Genomic DNA, 14,652 nt, shown 5'->3' with positions numbered 1-14,652 from the left:
GCGCCACCAGTTTTGGGAGCAAGGCAGATCAAGCAACTTTTTTACTTTAAACGCCAGAATTTATCATTTTCCCCGAGTAACAGATAAAGGCCCTCTTTTCCATTCTTAGGAAGCAATTTTGGAGGTGGTGGAAGCTACAATGATTTTGGCAGTTACAACAATCAATCTTCAAATTTTGGACCCATGAAAGGAGGAAACTTTGGAGGCAGAAGTTCTGGCCCCTATGGTGGTGGAGGCCAATACTTTGCCAAACCCCGAAACCAAGGTATGGTGTATATGTGGTATCGGAGGGCTAAACTAGTACCGTTGAGGAAAATATTAGAGTTTTAGGCAATGCAGGTGCAGGGGAAAAGCTGACAATTTAAAATCTTGAGGAAATTTTAAGTGACTGGTAACTTGTAGTTCAGTTAGGAAAATCATGTGAGCCCAAACTTGTGAATTTGAACTTATATAATACAACTGTAAAAGCATTACTGTTATTATTCATACTTCTAAAGCATAAGGGAACACATTTGTTCTTAGGTGGCTATGGTGGTTCCAGCAGCAGCAGTAGTTATGGCAGTGGCAGAAGGTTTTGATTACTGCCAGGTAAGTGAACACCTTTTTTTGTTTTCACTTAATTTTCTTGTAATTGATAATGAACACAGTAACCCTAATGTAGCTGAGCAGTGAAACATAGTTAACATTATAATTACAGTAAAATTGTGGATATTAAGTTAATATTCAGATCAGCAAAATTTGTGGGAAACAACTTGCTATTGGATTGTAGCCTTGAGTCTTAATATGTTTAGATTAACAACTTTATTCCATATTGTTCAACAGGAAACAAAGCTTAGCAGGAGAGGAGAGCCAGAGAAGTGACAGGGAAGCTACAGGTTACAACAGATTTGTGAACTCAGCCAAGCACAGTGGTGGCAGGGCCTAGCTGCTATTTTTTTTTTTTTTTTGCACCCATGCTGTTGATTGCTAAATGTAATAGTCTGATCATGACGCTGAATAAATGTGTCTTTTTTTAAAATGTGCTGTGTAAAGTTAGTCTACTCTGAAGCCATTTTGGTAAACTACCCCAACAGTGTGAAGTTAGTATTCCTTCAGGGTGATGCCAGGTTCCATTCAAAATTTATTTACAACCTGCTCTGGTGGAGAAGCTATTGTCTTCCGAAACCTTGGTGTAGTTGAACTGACAGTTACTGCGTTGTGACCTGGAGTTCACCGTGAAAAGGGTCACCCAAGCAAAGTCATGGAGTTTTTTGATTATTAATATGATTGTTGGCGCATCCTATGCAATATATCTAAATTGGATTATGGTACCAGATATAGATGGGAATGAAGCTTGTGTATCATCCATTATCATGTGTAATAAATAAACAATTTAATACCCTCTTGAATGGAATGACAACTGTATGGATTTGGGACTGGCAGAGCTTTGGACCTTCCCTACCCGCTACCCCTGATAATGTTGAATGCTTCTATCACAATTCAAGTTCAAAACTCTGCCAGAGAATAGAAACCAGATGCTGGCTAATGCCACCCCATAAATCCACAAATTAGAAGTTTTGGGGAGACGTTTTTAAACTGACCAGTACCAGTAAGGAATTTACTCTTAACACAAAAACAGGTTTACATTAAAGGAAAACTGCGGTTTTTGTTCTGGTTGGGTGGGTCTTTAGGTTTATGGATTGACACACTAATAATTATCTGTATGGAGATAAAAATTTGTTGATATGGTGAGGAGCCATATTATCTACTTTAATTCATGCTAACTGCAGTTTTCCTTTAAATACGGCACAAGATGACACAAACATTCTAAAATGTTGATTGTATAGAAAATGATTTCTAAATCTTTATAACAGTTTACTTAATATCCAATCATTGTTATTTGTACATAGCTTCCTTTGAGCCCTCCCTTTGGTACCCTCAATTTCAGTGCCATTGTACTTAGTAGAATAGAGATTTGTTTATCACTAGGACTGTGTATTCCATCCCGTGGGTGTGTTACTTGGAAGTTTGGGGAGGGGGTGGGGTGGGGTTGCGTGGGAGGTGGAGGTGGGTGGGAAGGCGTGGGTTATAGTTCCATGGGCTTGATACTGGCTGAGTTTGCAATGGCAGGTGGAACCTTAACTATTGAGGGAGTTTGCAGATACCTCAGGATTCGTGACAATGCCTTTAAAGATCCAGGAGAGATGTTCAGCTACTAGGAACTGCTAGCAAGTATAGCGCGAATGGCTCCGAGGTCAGACACTCTACAGCTGAGAGTAGACACTTGTGGTATGTGGAGTACAGATAAGCCAGGGGCAGGCCACGGCACGCTCCACGAAAGCTAGGAGGGAGTGAAGTTTCAGTGACCATCGCAAGGAAGGAGGCAGACAAGAGTAAGGCACACCTGACTCTTAGGACTAGCAGTCAGAACCAGGAGAAAAGGTTTTATTGCTATGCTGGTAGGTAAGAACAGATTTTACTTACATCCATATAGCTCTCTAAAATCCAGCTTTCTCTTATATTTTCTTTAATATATTGAGCCAAAACTAGTCCAGTTAAGCTGAACTTGGTTTTTCTGGAAATGAATTGCTTTAAGTTGATACCCTATTCTTGGTGGCTCCCAACTGAAGGAAGTGAGCACTTTAATTACTTATACAGTGATACGTTTTTACCCTTTAATTTCTATATTTCCTATCTTCTTTTGATCTCTATTAACTTAAAACAATGGCTCAAAGTAATGTATTAGAATCTTCCCCAGAATGCTGGTGGGAGGGTGGGTGGACCATTCATGGGGGGTGGGAGGGTTTAGCCTGAGATGGAACTTGTCTCTGAGAAAAGCTAGTTCTAAAGGCTGTTTACTTTTTTAGGGAGGAGTGTGCTACTACAGGCTTAGCAACTCTTAAAAAAATTCCAGTTCAAGCTCATGGCTAAAAGGTAGGTTTTTATAAAGTAACAGTGCTTAGTATTCCTAAAGTAGAAGGGCAAGCTGTGCCTCAGAACTAAAAAAAGTAAGATCTCATAATTGTTCTATTATCTGATCTGACAGACTGTAGCCAGCAAAAAGCTATTAAAGCAATTGGATTCTCAGTAAAGAGAATGGATATAATTGTAGAATCTTTCACCTGCTTATGTATATACTTTTTTCTTTTTTGCAGGACCATCCTTATGAGGACCTTTATCTGAGCCACTGTGCACTTCATTTTCACTGCTGTGCAGTAGTCATTAGCTGCTGTGCAGCTTGAGTTAATCATTCAGTTTTGTGAATGGACTTTTAAAAAATAAAATGCATTTAACTTGGTTTTGGTTATTGTTTTCTATGTCTTCATGATGATTATGGTAAATAACTTGAGATAGTGCATGTTCTTTACTAGATCAAGTTTGAGAACAGGAAATGCAGGAGTTAATGGTAAACCAGAAGAATTTTACCCTCATTCCTTACCAGTGTTTTTCTCTGTAGTCACTATAAGCTGTTTAAAGAAAACTGCGTTATAAATGCTTTAAGCATAGCCGCGTGTTAATTCAGATGGAGGAAATACTGGGTTAGAAGTGATTCTAATACTATGTATTACTATTTTTTAAAGTTTGTCCCATCAGCATCCATGGTTTAGTGAAATCAGAGAAACTGGTTTTCCTCACTGTAGGAGTAAATCTTGACCCAGTTAGAAGTGAGCTGTTTGCTACTGCTCCTCTTGAACAGGTCTTTTTTGTAGCTCTCCTGGCAAGGGAAAATCAAGTTGTAGTAAAGGCCAGTAGATGCTGTTGAATTTGAGTCTCTTCTGGAACTGTGTTTATCTGTTCAGTTCCTGAGGGGCATAGTGGATCTCATCTTGGGTGAATAAACATTTAATTGGTCAGCTATTTCAGGCTTCAAAAATATTGAGCCAAGGGTAAGAAGGTAAAGGAAGTTCTTTACCTCCTCAAAGGTAACGAACCTAAAAATATTAAAGCAATAGTTGAACTCTAGGAAATGCTTGTATTTTTTCTACCATCCTCAGGAAAGGTCATTATCTAGCCTCAATTTCCATTCTTGAAAGGGAATGAAGTGTGAATCCATAGGTCAGTTATCTTACTACCAGAATTACAAGTAAGAATCTCCATTTACTGAATGAGGCTACTCTGATTCATACAACAATGGTTTGGAGGGATAGGACAACTGAGGCTACCAGTTTGCTAAAAATTAAATTCCCTATTTTTTAAATGAGGCAATAACCTGTAGGAAGATAATTACCTTGTTCAAATTCTTGTGACCACCCTTCCGTCTTTGGCCTTAGGTACTGTTAAGTATGTGTATCTGAGGGTCTTCCCCGCTACGGTGTACTCCATGAGAAGTGTTAACTGTTCACGATCTCCAATGCCTAGAAAGATACCTAAGCTTATTGGGTGCCTAGTAAATATTGGTTGAATGAATGAATGTTTACATTTGCCTCTGAATTAACTATGTTTGATTAGAATGAAAAACTTCATTCTGATATCCCTTAGGCAAACTAATCAAACTGAACAACTAATCTCACTACTTGACAACTAATCACATTTCCACTTGATCCCACATGTTCAGGTTTTTGGAAAGTTGACAGGTTGGACTGTCTTCAGATCTATTAGGAAGCTTTCATTCCCTAGAGACCACTTTTTTTCTGAATCTGTAGGCATGAAGATTCCACTTTGATCACTTCTGTCTGCTTTTCTGTCTCACAACTGTAATGATTATCAGAACTTAGAAGTAAGGTTTCTCTATTGAAATGGAGCTAGTAAAATTGAATAGAAGTGTAAAGAGAAGCAAAATAGGCCAGAGGTAATTTATATAATTTAGTGATTGGGAAGAATGGGAACCACCCCAATTCCAAGCAAGGAGATGAAGGTGTGTGGAGGAGGTCTGACTGGACTTTGAGCCATGTGGCTAAGAATTCTGAAACTTAGTCGTGTTCTAAGAAAAAATATAAAAGGCCCTAGATCTTCAAGGATCTAGAAAGGGGGGCGGAGGCACCAAAACAAGAATTGGGTAACATCTGTCTAATGTAACCAGGGAGATGGACGATTTCACTGAAATGCATACTGTGCTCCACTGTGGAGCAGACTTTACCCAGACCTGGGTGTGAAATCCCCTGAAACTTGGGTGTCCAATCAAATTCTCTCATTCCAATCAAGAGCAGCTCACTCAGTCTTCTGAGAGAGCTCTGGCATATCAGGACCCAGGCTGAGGGAGTCCCGTAGAAGTAGGCATGAGGGGAAAACGGCCTGTGGGCATTCTAGGATTTCCAGTGCCCCAAAGTTTGAAAAAGGAGTGGCCTAACACTCAGGGACCTCTCACAGAGGGTCTAGCCAGCTCTAGCAGCAATCCCAGCTCTATAAATAGGGGGCCACCCAAGGAGGTGCGGTTCCTCAAATCATCCATGGCCCCTGGCTCTGGAGAAGGGGAGTGAAGGTGGTAGATATTCCACTGCTCAGGCCCAAGCGTCGTCATGTGTCCCGTCTCATACAGAGCCGTAGGGGAAAGAAGCAAGCTCAGCAGAACTACCTTCCTGCCACCAACAGGTAGTGAGCTCTGAGGAGCACCCCCTTCATCACCCTCCCTTGAGAAGGAAGACACAGCGGAAAGCTATTTCTGTAGAGTGCTTTATATACCAAAGCTCAAACGAGATTGGAGACCTGGGAAACTGAATCACGGAAGAGAGATTCCAGCCCTCCCCTCACATCCTCGCCTCCAGGCAAGCCTCACTGAACACACCTTGGACCTTCCAAATGCCAGGTTTCCCATTGTGGTCCCTCCTGGTCTACAGAACTCAGCTCCTTCTGGGCCTCACGGTTGGGGAGTACCTTTATCAGAAGAGAATGAAGGAAACCTCCATCACCAGTCCCACCCCTCCGGCCAGCTCAGTCTGTGGCCTCCATCTTGGTCCCCCGGGGCACCAGGAAGATGGCCCCATCAGCAGCCTGGTGCAGCGCATACTCTTCAGGGGAGTAGCTGTTGCCTGCCTCATCCCGCAGGTGCTGGAAAATGTCACGATACAGCTCCGTCAGCTGTTGGCGCATGACCTCCAGGGTCCGGTCGGCCTCGCCTCGGGCCCGGAGGAGCCGCTCCCGCTCACTGCCCAGCCGCTCCAGTTCCCGCTCCAGCTGCACGATGGTCTCCAGCTTTCTCTTGCGACAGTTCTGGGCGGCCACCTTGTTCTTGCCCCGCCTTCGGATGTCCCGGACTAGTGCCAGCTGGCTCTCCGTCAGCGGGTACCGTGCCAACAGCTCGTTGAAGTCATCTACTGGCAAGTTGACAATCTTGTCCGTAGGGAAGGGGATCTTCATGGCCAGGGCCCGACGCTCATCCCGACTCCCCGCCTCCCCCCGTGCCGTGGGCTTGGCCCGCACGGGGCCCGAGGAGGGCTCTAAGGCTAAGGGGTTCTCGGCAGGTGGCAAGGCATAGTTGGGGTGGGCCAAGGAGTTGGGCATTAGTGAGTAGGGGTACTCCACTGGGTACATCTCTACGTACTCGCTGCGACGCCGACCAGCCTCCGTCCCCTCCAGCTCAAGAGATTCAGCGTCACTATAGTTGAGGGATAATCCTGAGTCGGATTCTGGGTCTTCTTGGGGCTTGGATGGCCCTGCTGACAACCCAATGTCCAGGAGGGCCAAGGGGTCTGGGAGGGGCTCACTGAGCAGGCCCGAGAGGGTCAGTGGCTTGGAGGCTGGTACGGTCATGTTGCCATAGGAGTATGGGGGGTCTGGGACATGAGATGTGGGTGCTGGGAGCTCATAAGGTGGTGAAGAAAGGGGAAAGCCAGCCTCTGGGTGGATTGAGCGGGGGCAGTAACTTGGAGGCGGCGGGGGCCCAGGGTATGGGGCTGGGGGCTCGAAGGATGGCTCACTTGGAGCGTTTAGGCCCTGCAAGAAAAACACCAAAAGGTTTGGAGACAGGCTGAGGAAGAGAAGAAACCAGCTCTCTCTCAGAACCAAGCTGGGTCCCGCTGAAAGACCCAGTGAGATAATCACAAGGGAAGAGAACGGTGCTGAGTATCATTGAAAGCTTCTGGCAAAGTTGTGATACAGTTCGTTCACGAGGAAAGCGGCTTAAACAAGAAGGGAGGTCACGCAAAAATTATGGAATCCCCTCCTCTTCGGGAGAAGTTCTTACTGTATTGAAATGGCTCATGTCCCTTTATTTCCTTCAGGAAGACAAGGAGTGTCTCCAGGATGACCCTCGGAACCCTTTTCCTGCTGCCGCTATCTAGGGTCAAAGGGTCAAGTTCAGACCCTGGCCATGCCCTGGGTGCCCAGCAGAGGGAGCTGCTGTGTGGGAAGAGGGCTTAGGGCAGATCCTGAGGGCCCAGGCATAGTGGCAGGGAAGAGAAGGGGGTGGGCACAGAGCCAGGTCTGGGGCTGAGAGTTACCTTGGGGAGCCGGCACAAGCTCTGCCCTCTCCCCTTCAGTCCCTCTGTCCCTGCCCAGGTGCAGAGAGGAGGAGAGAACGTGCTGGAAAAGGGCCCCCAACCCACATCGGGGAGCCACCCTGCCCCAGCCCAGCTGGGGACAAAGGCATCATTGTTAGGCCAACAGACACCCCTTTGTCCAACTAGCAGGAGGAGAGGACCCCGGCATAGTCTGACCCCCCCCTTCCCAAGGTCAGAGCTACAGCTCTGCTACCTGAGGGAAAGGGGCCCCCCCACTGCTGAGGGCAGGGGGAGGAAATGAGGGAAGAAGATGGGCAGGATTGGAGGAGGTCAGAACAGAAGAAGGTGAGGAAGGGAAGGCAGGACAGGAGGTGGGGCAGAGAGACGTAAGCAGAGTGACTGCCAAGAGAGCTTACACCCCCAATCAGATCCTTCCTTCTCCACCACTCCTATCTCCTGCTCATCCACACTCCCTCCCCCTCAATGCTCTGGTCTTCCATCCAGATCGCCCTCTGACTCCAGCCCTTCCTTTTACAGCGCCTGGAACATTTCCATCTTGAGACCCTGGGCTCTGCTTGCTCCAGCCCCCCGCCTCAGTCCCAGCCAGACTCCCTGTTTCTCTGCTTTTCCCTCCCCCCACCCCTGCCCCCTAAGCCCACTCACCTGCAGCTCAGTGATGGACATGATCTCTTGCCAAGTCAATTCCATCTCACCCAGCTCCAGAGCGGGCAACTGTATCACCCTGTTCCTGCTCTGCTGGGGAGGACACGGGGGCATCCTACTGGGCCAGGGCCTGGTCCAAGGTCCCGAAAGCCCAAATGGTCCCAGCAATCTGTGTCAAAGGAGAAACAGGAGTTAGGGCCTCTCCTGCCACAGGTCAGCAATTTTGTCCTCCTCCATGGAGAGGCTCCCTGCAGCTTCACCTGAGGGAAGGAGATGCCTCATTCCCCGCCCTACCCCACCCCCAATCATGCTGTACTCATCATCGGACAAACTCCTTGAGCTAGAAAGCCTTTTTCTGCCGTGTTGTCTCTATCTCACCTGCTATGGCTGTAGGCAGTTCCTTTGGGAGCACAGTAGGTTTTTATCTTCTTTTCAGACAAGATGCCTTCTCTTTCCCCTACTTCTTACTCCTCAAAACTGTATCACTGGCCAGGACAAAAGTCACATCATCCAGTGTTTTTTAATTTTCCTGTTTCCTGCAGCAACATCAGGGATCACTCCTGCTCTCCTCCTCTGCCCTCACTTTTAGGATCTCAGTCTTTTCTTTCCAAGATGAGAGCGAGTGCTTGGGGATCCCCAAGGAGTGTGTTGTGGGAAGTGTGTTGAGCCAAGCAGACAGCCCCTCCCCTTCTCTAAGATATGGCCCAGGCCTGGTGACTGATAGCAGCCCTGCCCTCTCCTCCTATCCTGGCCCTGGGCTCCCCTGCCTGGGCCAGATAAGAGGTTTATCAGCAGCAGGCAGCAGAGGAGGAATTGTCTCTGGAGACACTGGACCTCTGGCATGTGTCCCACAGGGTCATCTTGGCTGTACCCCACTCCACACCACCAGGGGTCTTTTCTCTCCTAAGGTCATATAATAACCACAGCAAAGACTTATTTGGCATTTGTCGAGAACGGAGCTGGTGGTTTATAAGCACTCGTTTATGAGATTGATTTCCACAAAGATCCTGTAAGTTCCATTCAGAAGCTGAGACTCAAGCTGATAAATAGCAGAGTCAGGTCTGGTACATAGAGTTGCCGACTCTACTAGCCTATCCCACCTTCCAGACGTCTTCCCAATCCTGCTCCCATGTCTCCATACGCCGAGACTCTATTGGCTGTCGACATCAATCAACTCTTTCTGTGGAATCTCAGACTCTTTTTTTTTTTTTAATTTATTTTTGGCTGCATTGGGTCTTCGTTGCTGCACACGGGCTTTCTCTAGTTGCGGCGAGCGGGGGCTACTCTTCGTTGGCAGTGCACGGGCTTCTCACTGCAGTGGCTTCTCTTGTTGCGGAGCACGGGCTCTAGGCACGCGGGCTTCAGTAGTTGTGGCTCACGGGCTTAGATGCTACGCAGCATGTGGGATCTTCCCTGACCAGGGCTCGAACCCACGTCCCCTGCATTGGCAGGTGGATCCTTAACCACTGCGCCACCAGGGAAGTCCTGAATCTCAGTCTCTTTTCTCTTCTAAGGAATATTTCTTTAGAGACTTGAATACACACTTCCCTCCAGCCCCTTTGCTTTGGATCTGGGCTCTAGCTGCAGCTCTGCCACAGAGCAGCAGCCTGATGTTGGGCAAAGCCATCACATTTCTCTGAGCCTCTGTTTCCTCATTTGTAAAACCAGGGAGTGAGACAAGTTGAACTTGGAGGTCCCTCTCTGCTTGGATAGCTCAACATTCTCAGCAACCCCTCACTCCACCTTCATCTTCTCCTCTCCATCAACCTCTCTCCTCATCCCACCTCCCTATTCCCTGACACCCATCTCACCCTCATCTGTTCTCCCTGCCTTTGGCAAGAGACTTCAAGTAGATGTGGCAGGGACCTCCTGATCTCTTAGGGCCAGACACCACACCCTACCTTTGTCATGTAAGTAAAGGCAGGCAGGCTGGGTGGGTGAGGGAGACTTATAGAAGGACAGAGCATAGGACTGGATGACCTTAGGTCACCACAAGGTTGGCCTATCACAGCTATTTAATATGGGATCTACTCTTTGACTCACCACAAAATTGGTGAGAACTTTAAATTGTCCTTTCGAAGGAGGATCTCCCCTAGCCCCTGCCCCCTAACCCTAACCCTTGTTATATTGCCATCCCCAGAGCTGGGAGTTGGTATAGGCACAGGCCCTTGGCAAGTGGGCAGAGGGTGGGGTGTTTATGTCTGTCCAGGATGCCATTTCAACACCGGAACCCCACCTTCCCCCACCCAGGTTCTGGCGGAAATTGCCCAAAGGCGAAGTGAATGGAGAAGGGGTTTAGGGGGCAGGGACAATGACTCTTGCCTCACAGTCCTTCACACACACACACACACACACACACACACACACAGCCTGTGTGACACACACACACACACAGCCTGTGTGACACACACACACACAGCCTGTGTCTCACACACACACACACACACACACACACACACACACACACATCCCGTTTTGTCCCTCATAGTTTCCCGGATCTGACTCTTAGGTGCAGTACAAAGATCCTGCCCTAGGAGGCAGGAGACCAGGTTCTCTGGCCTTCCAGATGCATGATCGGGGCAAATCGCTTCTTATTCAGACTCTCCTATTAAATGGGGACAAACTTGGAGAACCTCCTTGCAGTAGATTGCATCTGGCTCAGGCAGTCACAAACTTTATCGTGGCCTGCATTCACCTGGGGTGCTCGTGAAAATACAGAATTCTGAAAGCCACCCTGGGCCTATCGAATTGAATTCATAGGCGCAGGCACCCAGCAATCAGCATTTTAACAAGTGACCTGGTGTTTTTGATGCCAGAGGCCCACCCTACTTTGAAAACTACTAAACTGGTCCAATAATATGGACTTAAAAGAATGCAAAGCCAGAAGAGCACCTGGCAGGTAATCTCCAGGCTTCTCCTAGCTTCACACCCTTGACCCAGGCAAGGCTGGGTTCTAGGCTGCCCTAGTCTCTGAGACTAGATATCAGGCCCTCCTCATAAAGACCAGGAATTTAATCTTCCCCTCACTCTGGGACGGGGAAATGAGAATCCAGATGGGCTGCAGGGGGAAGCGGGAGGTTAGGAAAGAGGCAGTTAAGGAGAACCTCAGGATCAAATCCAACCAGCTCTCTGGTGCAGTGGCAAGTTTGCACCAGGCCAAAGAGGTGTAGTCTGTTTTTCCCTAGACGCTCAGAGATGGGTGGTGCTCTATACAACAAGCAAGGTCAAGAAGTCTACCTTCAACAGGTCTTAGGAGTCTACCTTCCTGAAGACGGGCCAGGGGGCTGGCAGCCAGAGGTATAGCTCAGGAAGGAGGGTATAGTCAGAACTGGATCAAATAGAACATCACAGAGAGTACAGGAGCTGGAGAGATACTGGGAAAGTGGAACATGCCTCCCTGTGTCCCTTTTCTTTTACAACAGACGGTTCCTACTTTCCAGTTTAGCCCACACTTTGAGGTCACGCAGGCATCTTGCTCCCCAACATTGCACATCAGGTAGGACGGACACCATCTCCAGGGACTATAACCCACCCTCTTTACTCTCATCCTGGTGGGATTACCCAGAAAGAGCCCAGGGCTCTAACACCTTGACAAGGGGCAGAGACAGAGAAAACGGCTCGCCACTGGGACACTGTTGTTGTTGTTTGTCTGGGACCGTGTTCTGAGGCTTATTAGACAACCCCTCCTCTCCCGGTGTCAATAGAGGCAGGGAAAGGATGGGGAGGGATCAATAAAACTTGGGGTGTGGTGTAGCAGATGAGCAGCCTATTTAGAAAGATTAGGAAGAATCCCCAAGGAGGGAGAGGCACACAGAAGTGAGAGAAAGAAATAGCATGGAGGGAAAATGGGCTGGGGGGAGAGGTGGGAAGGGAGAGTGAGCGGGGTAGCGGGGGGAGATTTGATCACAGTAAGATTCAGTCTCCTGGGGGCATACATGACTCAAACAGGTGCATGGAACAAGGGAGAGAGGGACAAGTTTCTGCCATCCTGTCACTTGGTCACTAGACCCCCAACTCCAGTCCTTCGTGGGCCAGTGACTAGAGAATCTCGGCCCCAGCAGATGTGATACCTGACCTCTTCTCTTCCACTGTTTCCCAGCCCTCTACCTCCCAAGCTGCCAAGATTTCCAGTCAGAAGAAACTATGCTGGGGTGGGATGCCTTCCTCTCCCTTCCAGTTCCAGCTGATCCCTACTGCCCTAGGCTCAGAGACGAGAACGGGCAAAGGGAGGAAAGAACTCAGCACCCCCTACCACTAGCAGCCCATCCTGCTGCAACGACACTTCCCAGCAATCCAGGCATCCACCGTCTCGGATTCCTCAGCTTTCCCCAAACCTCCCAGATGGCTGGACAGGGCAGCAGGATAGAATGGAGTAGGGGAAAGGATGGTACCATATACCTGAGAGTCTATTGGCTGCCCCAGGGCAGCCAGCCTGCTGAAGGGTTACTCAGTGTCACTCCCCAGCCCCTCAGGCGTGCCTCGGGGGACCACTGTCTGGTCCCCATCCATAGCCTTTCACCCCAAGAATCCAAGAGGGCTCAAGAAGCCATCTAGGTCTTCTCCCAGAGAAATTCCCAAAGATGTCCAATTCCTAAACCAGGGGCAGCCTGGAAAGGTCTGAGATCTCCTAGGAATGCACAAATGCACGGCAAGTTGCTTATTTTCTCCCGCTGCCTCCTTCACCTCCCCAGCTTGCCCCTGGATCCCCCTGCAATCCTCCTCCCACCCTGCCCCTCAGGCACCTGTGGCAGGGTCCAAGCAGGGTGAGGAGAGAGATGTGGCTCCGGGTGCTGTCTCTGGGGAGGCTGGGCCTGGGCTGACACCTTCTGGGTGAGGATCCCTGCTACCTCTGAGAACCGGGGAGGGCCGTGCCCTGCCCCCAGGCCATCGCTGAGCGCCCAGTGTGTAGGCTCGGGCCGAGTGAGGGGACCTCAGGGGCTGGCACACCAGCCTCCTCTCTGAAGCCCTCAGCCTGAGTTCTCCGTCCTTCCTCCAACCCTCCCCTTTCCCCGTGGCCCTCCTCTCCTCCTGCCCCTTCTGGCCAAGAGAGGAAACTTGAGCCCGGTGTGGTTTCTGCCCACACCCCACCCCCACCTTGCTCCCAGCCAGCGGGGGCACACATGGCTCCAAGCCTCTCCCAGCCCTCCTTTTGAGCCCAGGAGTCCAGCCAGCTCTGCGTTTCTCCCATGCATCTGATGGATTCCAACCTGATGATCCGTGGCAGAGTGACCTCTAGACTTTATACAAGTTGTAACCTCCTTCCCTTTGCCCCCTTGACTCTCTTAGGGACAGGGAAACTGAGTCCTGGCAAGGTGGAGGGCAGCTGAAGAAAAGGACCAGATGTCTAGCATCCCAGCTGTTAGGCAGGTGGGCATTCAGGGCACTGCTTTTATTTAAGGAAAGCCTGGGTTCTGGGCAAGGGGTAGGGGAGCTTTTGGGGGGAGGAGGGGCCGGCTGCTTTGATGTGTCCTTTCACCTGTAGCCTTCTCCCCTCCCCCTGCAGCCTCAGATGTCCTAGGACAAAGGCCTCTTTCTTGGACAGGTTTGTTGTCAGTGTGTGAGGGGAGTTGGGGGTGGGGGAGGCTCCCCGGCAGGGACATTATTCACCTCCCTTAAAGGGGACCCTAGATGCCCTCTGTCCTTTCTTCCAGGCAAGGCACCCCAGCCACATGGCAGCCACATACACTGGACAGACCAGGACACGTGTGTAGGATATCAGGTCCATCCCCCAGCACCCACGGCAGCTCTGGGGCAGGCCAGTAAGTACACCTCAGAAGTCACTCATTCATCCATTTGCCTCAAACTCACAACCCAAGTCCCAGGCCAAACAGATCTCTCTGCAGAGACTAGGAGAAAAGCTTTGCTTCCTTCTAGCTTTTAGTGGTTTTCAGCTCTAAGGAAAGTCCTTCCTATGTCTAGCTTCACTCCTTATAGCTGCAGCTGACATTCTTTTTCTATTTTTTCTTCTTATGATGTTCAAGTTAAATTGGAAACAGTTAAAGACTGGGGAGGCAGGCAGGTGCCACCCTAAGGCAGAGCTGGCATTCAGCCAGCATTCTCTTATAGGGTTGCGTTCACTATTAAAATAATGGAAATATTCTGTCCCCGTTGGTGAAGAATAGCTTCTGGGAGTCTTCCAAGTGTCCCCACCAGTCCACCACTATGTCAGCCACCCCGGTTCTCTCTCAGGACCACCCCACAACCCAATAACCCAACCAAGCAACTCAAGAGGCAATGTGATACCCGCCTCTTTGCAGCCTCCTTGCAGCCTGTGTGTGTGGGTTTGATCAACACCCATGCCAAACCCATGGTTCAATGTTTTGAATTCCATCCCCATCCCAGGAGATCATAATTCTACAGGCATGATCTGTGTAGGGCAGTAGGTGACCCCTGGCTTCATTGCATGTTACAAGCGGGTTCAGAATCTCTTGATGGTTCATACCCAGGTCACATACATGAGCATTCAGATAGCTTTCTCATTTATATACTTATTTGGGCCCCTCAGAGGGGATGAGGGGTGGAGATAGTCACACTTGTGACTGATTCAGTAAAGATATCGGGTTACAGCAAGTTAACAAACATTTACTGAATGAAAGCTACCAGTTCAGGACGCTATTTGTGGCATTGCAGATAC

The 14,652-nt window shown here is 49.0% G+C and overlaps 1 protein-coding gene and 1 long non-coding RNA gene across 2 annotated transcripts; one reads left to right on the top strand and one right to left on the bottom strand.

The window, feature by feature from the left end:
- The first annotated feature begins 80 nt into the window (after positions 1 to 80).
- LOC114484834 (uncharacterized) lies at positions 81 to 935 on the top strand. The gene is made up of 3 exons (XR_003678198.2): positions 81 to 265; positions 523 to 588; positions 823 to 935. It is a non-coding gene; the product is annotated as an uncharacterized lncRNA (long non-coding RNA).
- Positions 936 to 5,575: 4,640 nt separating this feature from the next.
- On the bottom strand, positions 5,576 to 13,056 carry NFE2 (nuclear factor, erythroid 2). Its single transcript, XM_007125709.2, has 3 exons — positions 12,761 to 13,056; positions 8,019 to 8,187; positions 5,576 to 6,849 (listed from the first exon to the last, which is right to left on the bottom strand). The coding sequence occupies exons 2-3, from the start codon at positions 8,130 to 8,132 to the stop codon at positions 5,848 to 5,850; spliced, it is 1,116 nt and encodes a 371-aa protein (XP_007125771.1). The 5' UTR covers positions 8,133 to 8,187; positions 12,761 to 13,056; the 3' UTR covers positions 5,576 to 5,847.
- Between the last annotated feature and the right edge of the window lie 1,596 nt (positions 13,057 to 14,652).

The sequence above is a fragment of the Physeter macrocephalus genome, unplaced genomic scaffold (genome assembly GCF_002837175.3).
Source record: "Physeter macrocephalus isolate SW-GA unplaced genomic scaffold, ASM283717v5 random_80, whole genome shotgun sequence".
NCBI lineage: Eukaryota > Metazoa > Chordata > Mammalia > Artiodactyla > Physeteridae > Physeter > Physeter macrocephalus.
The sequence above is the reverse complement of the archived record's forward strand: the minus strand, read 5'-3'. Positions and strand labels throughout refer to the sequence as shown.

Coding starts and splice junctions, on each gene's coding strand:
- NFE2 (XM_007125709.2), bottom strand. CDS start 8,132: ATGCCCCCGTGTCCTCCCCAGCAGAGCAGGAACAGGGTGATACAGTTG. Junction 6,850..8,018: donor TGTCCATCACTGAGCTGCAG/GTGAGTGGGCTT, acceptor TTTTTCTTGCAG/GGCCTAAACGCTCCAAGTGA.